Source organism: Oncorhynchus masou, chromosome 15 (genome assembly GCF_036934945.1).
Source record: "Oncorhynchus masou masou isolate Uvic2021 chromosome 15, UVic_Omas_1.1, whole genome shotgun sequence".
Taxonomy (NCBI): domain Eukaryota; kingdom Metazoa; phylum Chordata; class Actinopteri; order Salmoniformes; family Salmonidae; genus Oncorhynchus; species Oncorhynchus masou.
In genome coordinates, this window is record NC_088226.1 from 3395420 (window position 1) to 3412642 (window position 17223).

The window sequence follows — 17223 nt, forward strand, 5'->3', positions numbered from 1 at the left end:
CGCGCGCGGCGGTCTTTCCCAGCGGAGACGGTGCTGTGTTTGTTTTGCGGGTGTTTAAATTAGCAGTAATTCGTTTGCTCAGTAATGACGTGGGAGAGCTAATTAGGGCAGTGTTGATGGGTGCTTTAATTAGTCTCAAGTGTGTTATGCTAATGAGACCCTAATTCATGTGTGTATGAGTGAGTATGAGTTTGGTTGTAAGTAAGTAGTAATTCTTAAGATATATGATGCTGGACACGCATGGTTGAGTAGTGATCCCCTTTACGCAGCCTGTGTATCCAGCTAAGTGCTAAGAGGCTTTGGTCTGAGAGCCTCTTCCCTCCACTCCCCATACCTATTACCTACCGCACTCCCCATACCTATTATCTACCCTACCCCACAATTCACATACCTACCCTCCACTCCCCATACCTATTATCTACCCTACCCACCACTCCCCATACCTATTACCTATCCTATCCTACCCTCCACTCCCCATACCTAACCTACCCTCCACTCACAATACCTATTACCAACTCTACCCTCCACTCACCATACCAATTACCTACCCTACTATCCCAATACATATGACCTACCCCCCACTCCCCATTCCTATTACCCACCCACCATTCCTATCCTATCCTACCCTCTCCATACCTATTACCTACTCTATTCTACTCTCCACTCACCATACCGACCCTACCCTCCACTCACCATGCCTATTACCTACTCTACCCTCCACTCACCATACCCATTACCTACTCTACCCTCCACTCACCATACCCATTACCTACTCTACCCTCCACTCACCATACCCATTACCCACTCTACCCTCCACTCACCATACCCATTACCTACTCTACCCTCTACCCTCCACTCACCATACCCATTACCTACTCTACCCTCCACTCACCATACCCATTACCTACTCTACCCTCCACTCACCATACCCATTACCTACTCTACCCTCCACTCACCATGCCCATTACCTACCATACCTATTACCTACCCTCCACTCTCCATACCTATTACCTACCCTCCACTCTCCATACCTATCACTTTCCCTCCACTCCACTCCCCATACCATTTACCTACCCTCCACTCCCCATACTTATTACCTACTCTCCACTCCACATACCCATTTCCTACCCTCCACATACCCTCCACATATCCAATACATACCCTCCACATATCCAATACATACCCTCCACATATCCAATACATACCCTCCACATATCCAATACATACCCTCCACATCAAATCAAATCAAATTTTATTTGTCACATACACATGGTTAGCAGATGTTAATGCGAGTGTAGCGAAATGCTTGTGCTTCTAGTTCCGACAATGCAGTAATAACCAACAAGCAATCTAACTAACAATTCCTAAACTACTGTCTTATACACAGTGTAAGGGGATAAAGAATATGTACATAAGGATATATGAATGAGTGATGGTACAGAGCAGCATAGGCAAGATACAGAAGATGGTATCGAGTACAGTATATACATATGAGATGAGTATGTAAACAAAGTGGCATAGTTAAAGTGGCTAGTGATACATGTATTACATAAGGATGCAGTCGATGATATAGAGTACAGTATATACGTATGCATATGAGATGAATAATGTAGGGTAAGTAACATTATATAAGGTAGCATTGTTTAAAGTGGCTAGTGATATATTTACATCATTTCCCATCAATTCCCATTATTAGAGTGGCTGGAGTTGAGTCAGTGTCAGTGTGTTGGCAGCAGCCACTCAATGTTAGTGGTGGCTGTTTAACAGTCTGATGGCCTTGAGATAGAAGCTGTTTTTCAGTCTCTCGGTCCCAGCTTTGATGCACCTGTACTGACCTCGCCTTCTGGATGATAGCGGGGTGAACAGGCAGTGGCTCGGGTGGTTGATGTCCTTGATGATCTTTATGGCCTTCCTGTAACATCGGGTGGTGTAGGTGTCCTGGAGGGCAGGTAGTTTGCCCTCGGTGATGCGTTGTGCTCACTCACTACCCTCTGGAGAGCCTTACGGTTGAGGGCGGAGCAGTTGCCGTACCAGGCGGTGATACAGCCCGCCAGGATGCTCTCGATTGTGCATCTGTAGAAGTTTGTGAGTGCTTTTGGTGACAAGCCGAATTTTTTCAGCCTCCTGAGGTTAAAGAGGCGCTGCTGGCACTGTATTGTCCTCAAAACGGGCAAAAAAGTTATTTAGTCTGCCTGGGAGCAAGACATCCTGGTCCGTGACTGGGCTGGATTTCTTCCTGTAGTCCGTGATTGACTGTAGACCCTGCCACATGCCTCTTGTGTCTGAGCCTTTGAATTGGGATTCTACTTTGTCTCTGTACTGACGCGTAGCTTGTTTGATAGCCTTACAGAGGGAATAGCTGCATTGTTTGTATTCAGTCATGTTACCAGACACCTTGCCCTGATTGAAAGCAGTGGTTCGCGCTTTCAGTTTCACGCGAATGCTGCCATCAATCCAAGGTTTCTGGTAAGGGAATGTTTTAATCGTTGCTATGGGAACGACATCTTCAACGCACGTTCTAATGAACTCGCACACCGAATCAGCGTATTCGTCAATGTTGTTATCTGACGCATTACGAAACATGTCCCAGTCCACGTGATGGAAGCAGTCTTGGAGTGTGGAGTCAGCTTGGTCGGACCAGCGTTGGACAGACCTCAGTCCAGTGGGAGCTTCTTTTTTAGCTTTTGTCTGTAGGCAGGTATCAGCAAAATGGAGTCGTGGTCAGCTTTTCCGAAAGGGCTTTCTTGGCGGGGCAGGGCCTTATATGCGTCGCGGAAGTTAGAGTAACAGTGATCCAAGGTTTTTCCGCCCCTGGTTGCGCAATCGATATGCTGATAAAATTTAGGGAGTCTTGTTTTCAGATTAGCCTTGTTAAAATCCCCAACAACAATGAATGCAGCCTCCGGATAAATGGTTTCCAGTTTGCAAAGAGTTAAATAAAGTTTGTTCAGAGCCATCGATGTGTCTGCTTGGGGGGATATATACGGCTGTGATTATAATCGAAGAGAATTCTCTTGGTAGATAATGCGGTCTACATTTGATTGCTGAGGAATTCTAAATCAGGTGAACAGAAGGATTTGAGTTCCTGTATGTTTCTTTCATCGCACCATGCCTCGTTAGCCATAAGGCATACACCCCCACCCCTCTTCTTACCAGAAAGGTGTTTGTTTCTGTCGGCGCGATGCGTGGAGAAACCCGTTGGCTGCACCGCTTCGGATAGCGTCTCTCCAGTGAGCCATGTTTCCGTGAAGCACAGAACGTTACAGTCTCTGATGTCCCTCTGGAATGCTACCCTTGCTCGGATTTCATCAACCTTGTTGTCAAGAGACTGGACATTGGCAAGAAGAATGCTAGGAAGTGGGGCACGATGTGCCCGTCTCCGTAGTCTGACCAGAAGACCGCCACGTTTCCCTCTTTTTCAGAGTACCCAATACATACCCTCCACATACCCTCCACATACCCAATACATACCTCCACATATCCAATACATACCCTCCACATATCCAATACATACCCTCCACATATCCAATACATACCCTCCACATATCCAATACATACCCTCCACATGTCCAATACATACCCTCCACATATCCAATACATACCCTCCACATATCCAATACATACCCTCCACATATCCAATACATACCCTCCACATATCCAATACATACCCTCCACATATCCAATACATACCCTCCACATATCCAATACATACCCTCCACATATCCAATACATACCCTCCACATATCCAATACATACCCTCCACATATCCAATACACATCCACATATCCAATACAATACATACCCTACCCTCCACATATCCAATACATACCCTCCACATAGCCAATACATACCCTCCACATATCCAATACATACCCTGACATACAATCCCATACCCTCCACATATCCAATACATACCCTCCACATGTCCAATACATACCCTCCACATATCCAATACATACCCTCCACATATCCAATACATACCCTCCACATATCCAATACATACCCTCCCTCCACATATCCAATACATACCCTCCACATATCCAATACATACATACCCTCCACATATCCAATACATACCCTCCACATATCCAATACATACCCTCCACATATCCAATACATACCCTCCACATATCCAATACATACCCTCCACATACCCAATCCATACCCTCCACATATCCAATACATACCCTCCACATGTCCAATACATACCCTCCACATACCCAATACATACCCTCCACATATCCAATACATACCCTCCACATATCCAATACATACCCTCCACATATCCAATACATACCCTCCACATATCCAATACATACCCTCCACATATCCAATACATACCCTCCACATATCCAATACATACCCTCCACATATCCAATACATACCCTCCACATTTCCAATACATACCCTCCACATACCCAATACATACCCTCCACATATCCAATACATACCCTCCACATACCCAATACATACCCTCCACATACCCAATCCATACCCTCCATATACCCAATACGTACCTTCCACATACAATTACCTACCCTACCCTCCACTCCCACACCTATTACCTACCCTACCCCCACTCCCCATATCTATTACCTACCCTCCACTCCACTCCCCATAACCTACCCTCCACTCCCGTATCTATTACCTAACCTCCACTCCCCATACACATTACCTACCCACACCTCCACTCCACTCCCCATACCTATTACCTCCCCGCCCCATAACCTACCCTACCCGCCACTCCCACACCCATTACCTACCCTCCACTTCCACTTCCCATACCTACCCTCCACTCCCACCCCCATACCTATTACTTACCCTACACTCCACTCCACTCCCATACCTACCCTCCACTCCCCATTACCTCCACTCCCCATACCTATCCTACCATCCACTATCCATTCCTATAACCTACCCTGCCCCCCACACCCATTACCTACCCTCCACTCCCACTCCCCATACCCATTACCTACCCTCCACTCCACTCCCCATACCCATTACCTACCCTACCCTCCTACACTCCACTCCCCATACCTATTACCTACCCTCCACTCCCCAGACCTATTACCTACCCTCCACTCCCATTCGCCATACCCATTACCTACCCTCCACTCCACCCCCAGACCTATTACCTACCCTCCACTCCCACTCCCCATACCTATTACCTACCCTCCACTCCCCAGACCTATTACATACCCTCCACTCCCACTCCCCATACCCATTACCTACCCTCCACTCCACTCCCCATACCCATTACCTACCCTACCCTACCTTCCACTCCCCATACCTATTACCTACCCTCCACTCCCACTCCCCATAACTTACCCTCCACTCCCCATACCTATTACCTACCCTCCACTCCCCATACCTACACTCCACATACCTATTACCTACTCTCCACTCCCCATACCTATTACCTACCCTCCACTCCCCATACCTACACTCCACATACCTATTACCTCCACTCCACTCCCCAGACCTATTACCTACCCTCCACTCCCACTCCCCATACCCATTACCTACCCTCCACTCCACTCCCCATACCCATTACCTACCCTCCACTCCCACTCCCCATAACTTACCCTCCACTCCCCATACCTATTACCTACCCTCCACTCCCCATACCTACACTCCACATACCTATTACCTTCTCTCCACTCCCCATACCTATTACCTACCCTCCACTCCCACTCCCCATACTCATTACCTACACTCCACTCCCCATACCCATTACCTACTCTCCACATACCCATGACCTCCCCTCCACATACCCATTACATACTCTCCACTCCCCATACCTATTACCTACTCTCCACTCCACATACCTATTACCTACTCTCCACTCCACATACCCATTACCTACTCTCCACTCCCCATACCTATTACCTACTCTCCACTCCCCATACCCATTACCTCCCCTCCGCATACCCATTACCTACCCTCCCCATACCCATTAACTCCCCTCTGCATACCCATTACCTACCCTACCCTCCACTCCCCATACCTATTACCTCCCCTCACCCATTACCTACCCTACCCATACCCATTACCTACCCTCCACATACCCATTACCTACCCTCCACTCCCAATCCCCATACCTATTGCATACCCTCCACTCCCCATATCCATTACCTACCCTCCACTCCCCTTACCTATTACCCACCCTCCACTCCCCATACCTATTACTTCCCCTCCCCATTCCCTACCCTCCACTCCCCATACCTATTGCATACCCTCCACTCCCCATACCCATTACCTACCCTCCACTCCCCATACCCATTACCTACCCTCCACTCACCATACCCATTACCTACCCTCCACTCACCATACCCAATACCTACCCGCCACTCACCATATCCATTACCTACCCTCCACTCACCATACCCATTACCTACCCTCCACATACCCTACCCTACCCTCCACTCCCCATACCCATTACCTACCCTACCTTTACACTCCCCATACCTATTGCATACCCTCCACTCCCCATACCCTCCACTCCACATACCCATTACCTACCCTACCCTTACACTCCCCATACCTATTGCATACCCTCCACTCCCCATACCCATTACCTACCCTCCACTCCCCATACCCATTACCTACCCTCCACTCCCCATACCCATTACCTACCCTCCACTCCCCATACCCATTACCTACCCTCCACTCACCATACCCATTACCTACCCTCCACTCCCCATACCCATTACCTACCCTCCACTCCCCATACCCATTACCTACCCTACCTTTACACTCCCCATACCTATTGCATACCCTCCACTCCCCATACCCATTACCATCCCTCCACTCCCCATACCCATTACCTACCCTCCACTCCCCATACCCATTACCTACCCTCCACTCCCCATACCTATTAGCCATCCCTCCACTCCCCATACCTATTACTTCCCCTCCCCATCCCTACCCTTACACTCCCCATACCTATTACCTACCCTCCACTCCACTCCCCATACCTAATGCAACCAATATGATGGAAGGTAGGTGCACACACACACACACACCCACACACAAATGCTTTCACTAGCAGAATTACAATCATAAATTCCACCAGCCATTATAAACCCGACCCGGGACCTCACACACAACACTGACAATGCTTTGGTAAATGACTGTTTTATGTGTGTTGCACTGACAGGTTCATGTCACAGATAAGAAGAATCCATCTCTGAGCTGTAATATTCCGCTATTATTAAGGTACTCTATTACTACTCTCAATTAGCTTGTCTCAATGCAGTGGTCTGTTATTATCATAATTCATTCAGTTATTACCGATATGGTATTTGACATGCCACTGGTGAGGATGTGAGAATGAGAGGGATAGAGAGAGGAAGAAAGAGATAGAGAGAGGGAGAAAGAGAGAGAGGGATGGAGAGAGGAAGAAAGAGAGAGAGGGAGAGAGAGAGAGAGGGATAGAGAGAGGGAGAAAGAGAGGGAGATAGAGAGAGCATATTTAGAAAACATCACCAGTTTTTTATTCTAATCATATTTATTCACGTCTATCCTGTTATACATAATCCATTATGATTCCTGCAGAACTGTATCCTCTGGTGTTTGTTTTTATCGGTCACTGTCGCTCATTTCTTCTCCTCGTCTCCTTCGTTCTTCTCCTTTAAGACTGGGGAGGGCAGAGAGAGAAACTCACCATGAAAGAGAGGCTAGAGGGGGAATTTATCCTACTTTAATCTCCCGCCTATATATATATATAAAAAAGTAACAAAGTGTTGGTCCCATTTCTGTTATTACTCTTAAATGTGCACAAATTTGTTTACATCCCTGTTAGTGAGCATTTCTGTAACAGGCCCTTTTGTGGGGAAAAACCTGGCTCCCAAGTGGGTGGACCTATGCCCTTCCAGTCCCACCCATGGCTGTGCCCCTGCCCAATCATGTGAAAGTCATAGATTAGGGCCTTATGAATTGATTTAAATTGACTGATTTCCTTCTGTAAAGTGTAACTTTGTAAATTGTTGTGTTTATATTTTTGTTCAGTATAATATGACGATTTGTATTCTGTACAACTGCCTGAATCATACACTCACAATCTCTACATTTAATATTGTTAGGGAAAATTACACACTATCAGAGTGTTCCCAACAAGCGATAATCATAAGTCATAGATTGTGAATCCATGACCAGCTTTGTAATAATGGGTTTAACGGATGATAACTGATGATTAGTTAGACAACTATTGACTGCCAATAAAAGTCTGTCTCATGCTGAGTATGATAGGAGTTGAAGTGTGTGTGTGTGTATTTGTGCATGTCTATGTGTGAATGCGTGACAGTGTGTGTGTGCCAGTACCTCGGACTTCCAGCCTGCACTCCACCTCGTCCTCCCCCAGGTCGTTGATAGCCTTACAGGAGTACTTGCCCCCGTCAAACTGGCCGGGCTTCCTGATGTTCAGGGTCAACACCCCCTGGTTGTTCTGCATCAAGAATTTAGGATCCTCCCCAATGATCATCTTGTTCTTCATCCACACTATCTTAGCCTGAGGACAGGACGGGAGAGGGGGGGGGGGTTAAGAGAGGAGGGAGGGACTTTAATTTTAATTGGGGAAACATTTGGCCTTGAAATATACATCACCAACTCACTAGGCAATTTTCCATTGACCCCGGTTTATTTGACAAAAGCAATATCAAAGTAACATGTGTAATGGAAAGGCAGATATAGGAGACATTTTCTGAAGAACGATAACAGTTTTATCGATTCAACAGGGGTGGATTTTAGTCATTTTTCTTTATTTGTGAAAAAAAGATGGAAATTATGTTTTCCAGAATAAATAATGATTGCCTAATCATGTAAGGTAAAGCTCCACTCCACATTTAATTCTATGCTTACAATATACATTTTTCCAACTACACTGGACAAAAATATAAACACAACATGTACAGTGTTGGTCCCATATTTCATGATCTGAAATAAAAGATCCCATACGTTCCATGTGCACAAAAAGGTTAATTCCGCTCCAATGTTGTGCACAGATTTGTTTACATCCCTGTTAGTGAGCATTTCTGCCAAGATAATCCATCTCCCTGACAGGTGTGGCATATCAAGAAGCTGATTCAACAGCATGATCATTACACATGTGCACCTTTTGCTTAGGACAATAAAAGGCCACTCTAAAATGTGAAGTTTTGTCGCAACACAATGGCCACAGATGTCTCAAGTTTTGAGGGAGAGTGCAATTGGCATGCTGGCTGCAGGAGTGTCCACCAGAGCTATTGCCAGAGAATTGAATGTTAATTTCTCTACCAAAGTCGTTTTAGACTAGCCCAGGACCTCCATATCTGGCTTCTTCACCTGTGGGTGTCACACCTGCTCCCGCTCCCCCTCCCTGGCCATTGAGGGCGCCAGGCTACCCGTCATCCTACACACCTGTTACCAACATGCTGCGCTCATTGGACTCCTTCACTTTGTTGATTACCCCCTGTATATCTGTCTGTTCCTTGGTTGTGTTCCCTGTGTCCGCATTATTCCGTATTGTTTGTCATATGTCCTTGTTTACCCGTGTGCTGATGCTGCTCCTGTCCTGTTCTATATCTGTTCCTGAATAAATGTTTGACTCCCAGTACCTGCTTCTCATCTCCGGCATCAGGTCCTTGCAGTGGGATTGTCTGAAACCAGCCACCCGGACAGCTGATGAAACTGTTGGTTTGCACAATCAAATTTCTCCACAAACTGTCAGAAACCATCTCAGGGAAGCTCATCTGCATGCTCGTCGTCTTCACCAGGGTCTTGACCAGACTGCAGTTCGGCATCGTAACCGACATCAGTGGGCAAATGCTCACCTTCGATGGCAACTGGCATGATGGAGAAGTGTTCTCTTCACGGATTATTCCCGGTTTCAACTGTACTGGCCAAATGGCAGACAGCGTGTATGGTGTCATGTTGGCGAGCGGTTTGCTGATGTCAACGTTGTGAACAGAGTGCCCAGTGGTGGCGGTTGGGTTATGGTATGGGCAGGCAGGCAGGCAGGCAGGGGAACAATTTTGGTTTTTATCCAGTTGGATAAATACTCCAGACAGCCTAACTGCCCGCTCGGAGACATCCGCAAGGTCCTAAAGCAGTTTCCTCGTTTTGTATCACATTCCAATGATAAAACTGTGGGGGACAAAAATGCAATTTCAGAATTTGGGGGGGGACATGTCCCCAATGAAAGTTGCGCCCCTGTGGGCATGCATAAGCTACGGGCAATTTGAATGCACATTGATACCGTGACGAGATCCTTAGGCCCATTGCCGTGCCATTCATCTGCCACCATCACCTCATGTTTCAGCATGATAATACACAGCCCCATGTCGCAAGGAACTGTGCACAATTCCTGGAAGTTATTCCATTGCCTGCATACTCACCAGACATGTCACACATTGAGCATATTTGGGATGTTCTGGATCGACGTGTACAACAGTGTGTTCCAGTTCCCGACAATAACCAGCAACTTCACACAGCCATTGAAGAGGATTGGGACAACATTCCAACAGCTGGATCAACTGTATGTGAAGGAGACGTGTTGGGCTGCATGAGGCAAATGGTGGTCACACCAGATAGTGACTGGTTTTCTGATCCACGGCCCTATTTTTTTTTTTAAAGGTATATGTGACCAACAGATGCATATCTGTATTCCTAGTCATGTGAAATCCATAGATTAGGGCCTAATGAATTCATTTCAATTTGACTGATTTCCTTACATGACCTAACTCAGTACAATCTTGAAAATTGTTGCATGTTGAGTTTATATTTTTTTGCAGTACATGGATTGTCCTGAATTCGGGATCTCGAGTGGCACTGCATCGCAGTGCTAGAGGCGTCACTACAGACCCTGGTTCAATTCCAGGCTGTATCACAACCGGCTGTGTATCACAACCGGCCTGAAACATGAAACAGATAGGTGGGAAGGGATACAGGTTGTTGCCAATTTATTCATGTAAAATTTGACTAAATGGTAATGGAAACACTTCAACCACTACATTTGTATTTTAGGTGTAACATCATTACGTCCAGCTGTTTTTATCGACACAAGATCGTTAAATGGAAACGCACCCAAGCAGGCAATTGTCACATCTATTTTCTATGCCAACTTTCTATATGTTGAAAAGTCATCGGACAAGTTAATGGAACCACAGCTTGTGACACAAACGCACCTTCAAACAGCTTCTTGTTCTCGCTCTCTCAACACACACTCACACTTAATTACAGTACTGCCCCCACCCACACACACACACCCTCACCTTAGGGTAGGCCCGGACAGCACAGCTGATGGCAGTACTGTAGCCTGCAACAACAACCCTGTCCACGAGGGGAGCTGTAAACTTGGGGGAGGTGCTCATGTCCTTCTCTTTGAAGGCTGGTTTGTTGTACTCCAGATCTGAGGGAGGGATATAGATGGGGACTGTGATAGCTGTGTTTATTAGGCTATATAATAATAATATTAATAAATGCCATTTAGCAGGTGCTTCTATCCAAAGGGACTGACGTTCATGCGTGCATACATTTTACTTATGGCTTGTCTCGGGAATCAAATCCATTATCCTGGCATTACAAGCGGCATGCTTTAGCTTTAACAACTGAGCTACAGAGGACCACATGTTGTCTATTATATCTACATACTACATTTGGTTTAGTATAGTATTGTGTAGTGTAGTGGTTCTCAAACTGGGGTTCGCAAGAAGGTTTTGTGGAGGGGAGGGGGGGTCGCAGGTTTGAAACATAATTTTTTCACACATTTTAAATCAGCTACATAAAGTTTAGCAATCTGCTACGAACACATCTTTGCCAGAACAATAGGCTACCTGGCAAGTTCATTGATTATTTTCACATTTTAGAAGGTTTGGGTGGCTAGTACTGGCTATATTTCTAAAGATAGCTGTAACACTAACAGTCTTTGAAGATGTAACATATTCTGGTGAATTTATTACAAGATTTATGAGGAAGAAATAGACTACCGACAGACCATGGTTAGGCTGTTACGGTGACTGTATTACGGCCACGCCGGCGGTCACGGGTCATGACCACAGTCAAATTCCATGTGACCGTTTAGTCACAGTAACTAGACTTCTCCAAGCTCTGATGCTGCTGATGGTCATTAGCAGCCTACCAAACTTGCTAACTGCCTGGTACTCCGCTCTCTATTGTCCCTCTAATCACTCTGGCATCAATGCAAATGTAATCGAAAATCAAATCAAAACACTTCATGAGAGCCCATGAGAAAAAGCCCATGTGTGAGAAAACAGTTTTCACGGCCTCTTTTAAAAAGAGGAGGATCCCGTCAGCTTTCTATGGGCTAGGCCCACTATATTTATTTCTCAACTTTCATAATATTAAGCACATTGCTTCTCTTTACAACAGGAGATTAGCTGACCTGGCTGGCATGAAAATGAACCATGTGAAAATCGTCCTCTATTCGCTATTTAAGTGCATAGATGACATGTATTTCTTCCCCCTGCCCGTTCCGACACATGGATAATGGAACATTCTAAATCAAATACTAAATAATGTGTGTGAAATTTAGTTATGTAAAGACAAGAATAAATCAAGAATAGTCTGATGGGTGTCAATATTAACCTATCACTTGTGAATGATGCGTTATCACTTGTGAATGATGCGTTATCACTTGTGAATGATGTTATCGCGTGAGTGATCACTTGTGAATGATGCTTGTTGATCACTGGGTGATGCGTTATCGCTTGTGAGTGATGCGTTATCGCTTGTGAGTGATGCGTTATCGCTTTTGAATGATGCGTTATCACTTGTGAATGATGCGTTATCACTTGTGAGTGATGCGTTATCGCTTGTGAGTGATGCGTTATCGCTTGTGAGTGATGCGTTATCGCTTGTGAATGATGCGTTATCGCTTGTGAATGATGCGTTATCACTTGTGAATGATGCCCAGCTTGTGTGCAGTAAGGAAAGAAACAGAGCATGCCTTTTTTGTGTGACTTTTACATAGTTGCACACCTCATGTAGCCTACACCAAAGCCCAAAATGTTTTGATAAGGTTTGGTAAGGTTTGTATCACAAAACTAAAGTGGCCAAATAACTTCTTAAAATAAAGCACATTAATCCGCTTTACAACCGGTGTTGAGCCTAACTTGCATACATAGGCGGCGTGTGAGTTTCAAATTTGGGGAAGATAATTTTCACCATAAAAATGCATCTCTATAAAAAAGCATTACATGCATAATCTCATTTGTGGTTACTTTTTAGAATGGTGTTTTCCCACTAATTGATTGCATTTTGGAACATTCGCACTGTCGTGTGCACATTGCTTCGCTTATAATATGAAGAAATAGCCTAATAGTTTATCAACATTTTAAGAGAAACGTTCTGATCTGTTGCATCAGCCTCAATGCCTTTAAAAGTTTTTGTTGATGCGAGTGGTTGTATAATTTGGGATCTATCACATCCTAAAACTGTCCCAGACTAAGTTTGGAAGATTTCTTTCTCACACAGAAGACCAAGTTGACCAATACAATAGGTCAACTTTTGTACTATGGGGGATAGTAGATTGACATACTGTAGGCTAGTGCTTACCCTAACCATGGTTTCCATCCTCCGATACATACAGGTAGACCATATGACCCGGCTTGCCCTGGACTCCAGAGAAGTGACATGATATCCCAAGTTGATATTGGCTGCTAATAGCTATGAATGACTTTAATCTCAAAATGCTGGTGTAAAACTCTGTTTATTTCTCGATCTTGCCTTTTGAAAGTGCATCAGTGTTTATGGCTGTAATGACAGGCTACATTTGCACAGCGATGGTGTGTGCGTGTTTGCGTGAGCGTGCAGGGGGTTATAGTATGGTGTAGTATTGTAGTGTGTTACCTGTTTTGCCTATGATGGCAGTGTTCTTGCTGAAGGCCACCTCGTCGCTCAAGCCACAGATGTTCTCACTGAACACACGGAAGGAGTACTCGTTCCCCATGACCAGGTCAGACGCTGTGCAGCTGGGCCGGCGGTTGTGCTCATACACTGTGAACCAACCCTGACCAGAGAGAGGAGGAGAGGGAGAGGGAGAGAGAGAAATATGTTTACAGAGAACTAGAGGTTGAAAAAAAGGGGATGATATGTGGATATATAGAGGCAGATGTTTGAGAACAGAGGACGGGGGTAGAGAGGGCAGAGAAGGAGAGGTGAAGTGGATATATAGAGGCAGATGTTTGAGAACAGAGGACGGGAGTGGATATATAGAGGCAGATGTTTGAGAACAGGCAGAGAAGGAGAGGTGAAGTGGATATATAGAGGCAGATGTTTGAGAACAGAGGACGAGGGTAGAGAGGGCAGAGAAGGAGAGGTGAGGTGGATATATAGAGGCAGATGTTTGAGAACAGAGGACGAGGGTAGAGAAGGCAGAGAAGGAGAGGTGAGGTGGATACACAGTAAAGAAAGAGAGAGCTATAGAGAGATGAGGAGGGAGTTGGAGACCTGGGTCTTCTTGTCAGCCTTCTGGATGGTGTAGCCGATGATATCAGTGTTGCCTGTGTCTTTGGGGGGCTTCCACTCCAGAGCAGCATTGAAGCCCCACACATCTGTTACCATCACATTTATAGGAGGACCTGGCTTGTCTGTGAGGGGGGGGGAGAGTACATTGTGTGTCAGTGAGAAAGAGATCTCTTTTAACAGACAGCGAAAATGGAGCATGTGGAGTGTGTCTCATGTACGTCAGTACTCCAGTATGTTTGTCATTAATCCTGGTCTCTGCCGTGCTGCTGCTGCTGTAACTAAATGTGTGTGGGGGCTGATCTGAGGAGGCTGGGCCCTCTCATTAGCTCACCTCCCAGCAGGGGAAAGGAGACAAAGGCCCCTAATCCCACCCTAATCCCAGTCTACACACCAATAATGCCAATGGAACCCCACTGCATAATCCACCCACCCAGCCATACAGCACCCTGACCCTCACACGGGTGCTAAAGGGAGCAGGAAGGAGGGAAAGAGGGGAGGGAGGGAGCCAAGCGGTGGTACGGTGGCAGTCAGGGCAGGAGGGAAGGATTAAGAGGAGAGGAGAGGAAGACTGGAATCAGCCTCTTTGATGATTCCCTCCGAGGATTAAATGAGGAATTATCATCACATTAAACTCTGGGGTGTCATCCTAGATTTAAGTCATTGCATCATGGTGGCTCAATATTTGACTGTAATAAGTAGTAAAACATACTAGGTATGGTGACTGAAGGGTGAGTGGGGACATACATGGTGGCTCCATATTTGACTGTAATAAGTAGTAAAACATACTAGGTATGGTGACTGAAGGGTGAGTGGGGACATACATGGTGGCTCCATATTTGACTGTAATAAGTAGTAAAACATACTAGGTATGGTGACTGAAGGGTGAGTGGGGACATACATGGTGGCTCCATATTTGACTGTAATAAGTAGTAAAACATACTAGGTATGGTGACTGAAGGGTGAGTGGGGACATACATGGTGGCTCCATATTTGTAAAACATACTGTATGGTGATAAGTAGTAAAACATACTAGGTATGGTGACTGAAGGGTGAGTGGGGACATACATGGTGGCTCCATATTTGACTGTAATAAGTAGTAAAACATACTAGGTATGGTGACTGAAGGGTGAGTGGGGACATACATGGTGGCTCCATATTTGACTGTAATAAGTAGTAAAACATACTAGGTATGGTGACTGAAGGGTGAGTGGGGACATACATGGTGGCTCCATATTTGACTGTAATAAGTAGTAAAACATACTAGGTATGGTGACTGAAGGGTGAGTGGGGACATACATGGTGGCTCCATATTTGACTGTAATAAGTAGTAAAACATACTAGGTATGGTGACTGAATGGTGACTGAGTGGGGACATACATGGTGGCTCCATATTTGACTGTAATAAGTAGTAAAACATACTAGGTATGGTGACTGAAGGGTGAGTGGGGACATACATGGTGGCTCCATATTTGACTGTAATAAGTAGTAAAACATACTAGGTATGGTGACTGAAGGGTGAGTGGGGACATACATGGTGGCTCATATTTGACTGTAATAAGTAGTAAAACATATATTTGACTGAAGGGTGAGTGGGGACATACATGGTGGCTCCATATTTGACTGTAATAAGTAGTAAAACATAAGTATGGTGACTAAAACATACTAGGTATGGTGACTGAAGGGTGAGTGGGGACATACATGGTGGCTCCATATTTGACTGTAATAAGTAGTAAAACATACTAGGTATGGTGACTGAAGGGTGAGTGGGGACATACATGGTGGCTCCATATTTGACTGTAATAAGTAGTAAAACATACTAGGTATGGTGACTGAAGGGTGAGTGGGGACATACATGGTGGCTCCATATTTGACTGTAATAAGTAGTAAAACATACTAGGTATGGTGACTGAAGGGTGAGTGGGGACATACATGGTGGCTCCATATTTGACTGTAATAAGTAGTAAAACATACTAGGTATGGTGACTGAAGGGTGAGTGGGGACATACATGGTGGCTCCATATTTGACTGTAATAAGTAGTAAAACATACTAGGTATGGTGACTGAAGGGTGAGTGGGGACATACATGGTGGCTCCATATTTGACTGTAATAAGTAGTAAAACATACTAGGTATGGTGACTGAAGGGTGAGTGGGGACATACATGGTGGCTCCATATTTGACTGTAATAAGTAGTAAAACATACTAGGTATGGTGACTGAAGTGTGAGTGGGGACATACATGGTGGCTCCATATTTGACTGTAATAAGTAGTAAAACATACTAGGTATGGTGACTGAAGGGTGAGTGGGGACATACAGTTACAGTGGCAAGGAAAGGAGGTGAACCCTTTGGAATTACCTGGACTTCTGCTTAAACTGGTCATACAATTTGATCTGATTTTCATCTAAGTCACAACAACACACAAACAGTCTGCTTAAACTAATAACACACAAACAATTATACGTTTTCATGTCTTTATTGACACACTGTGTAAACATTCACACCGTATAAACATTCACAGTGCAGGGTGGGAAAAGTATGTGAACCCTTGGATTTAATAACTGGTTGACCCTCCTATGGCAGCAATAACCTCAACCAAACGTTTTCTGTAGTTGTAGTTGGAATTTTGGACCATTCCTCTTTACAAAACTGTTTCAGTTCAGCAATATTCTTGGGATGCCTGGTGTGAACCGCACTCTTGAGGTCATGCCACAGCATCTCAATCGGGTTGAGGTCAGGACTCTGACTGGGCCACTCCAGAA

General features: G+C 45.2%; 1 protein-coding gene across 2 annotated transcripts in view; it reads right to left on the bottom strand.

Annotated features, from left to right (window-relative positions):
• Positions 1 to 7137: 7137 nt before the first annotated feature.
• The window catches only part of LOC135555348 (myosin-binding protein C, fast-type-like), a 50010-nt gene continuing 39924 nt past the window's right edge, over positions 7138 to 17223 (bottom strand). For both annotated transcript variants that reach the window (XM_064987697.1, XM_064987696.1), the window contains 5 exons: positions 14446 to 14585; positions 13846 to 14005; positions 11250 to 11386; positions 8323 to 8509; positions 7138 to 7639 (listed from right to left, as the gene is read on the bottom strand). In XM_064987697.1, the coding sequence (XP_064843769.1) occupies positions 7599 to 7639; positions 8323 to 8509; positions 11250 to 11386; positions 13846 to 14005; positions 14446 to 14585 (665 nt within the window). In that variant the 3' untranslated portion in view covers positions 7138 to 7598. The remainder of the gene's footprint in view (positions 7640 to 8322; positions 8510 to 11249; positions 11387 to 13845; positions 14006 to 14445; positions 14586 to 17223) is intronic.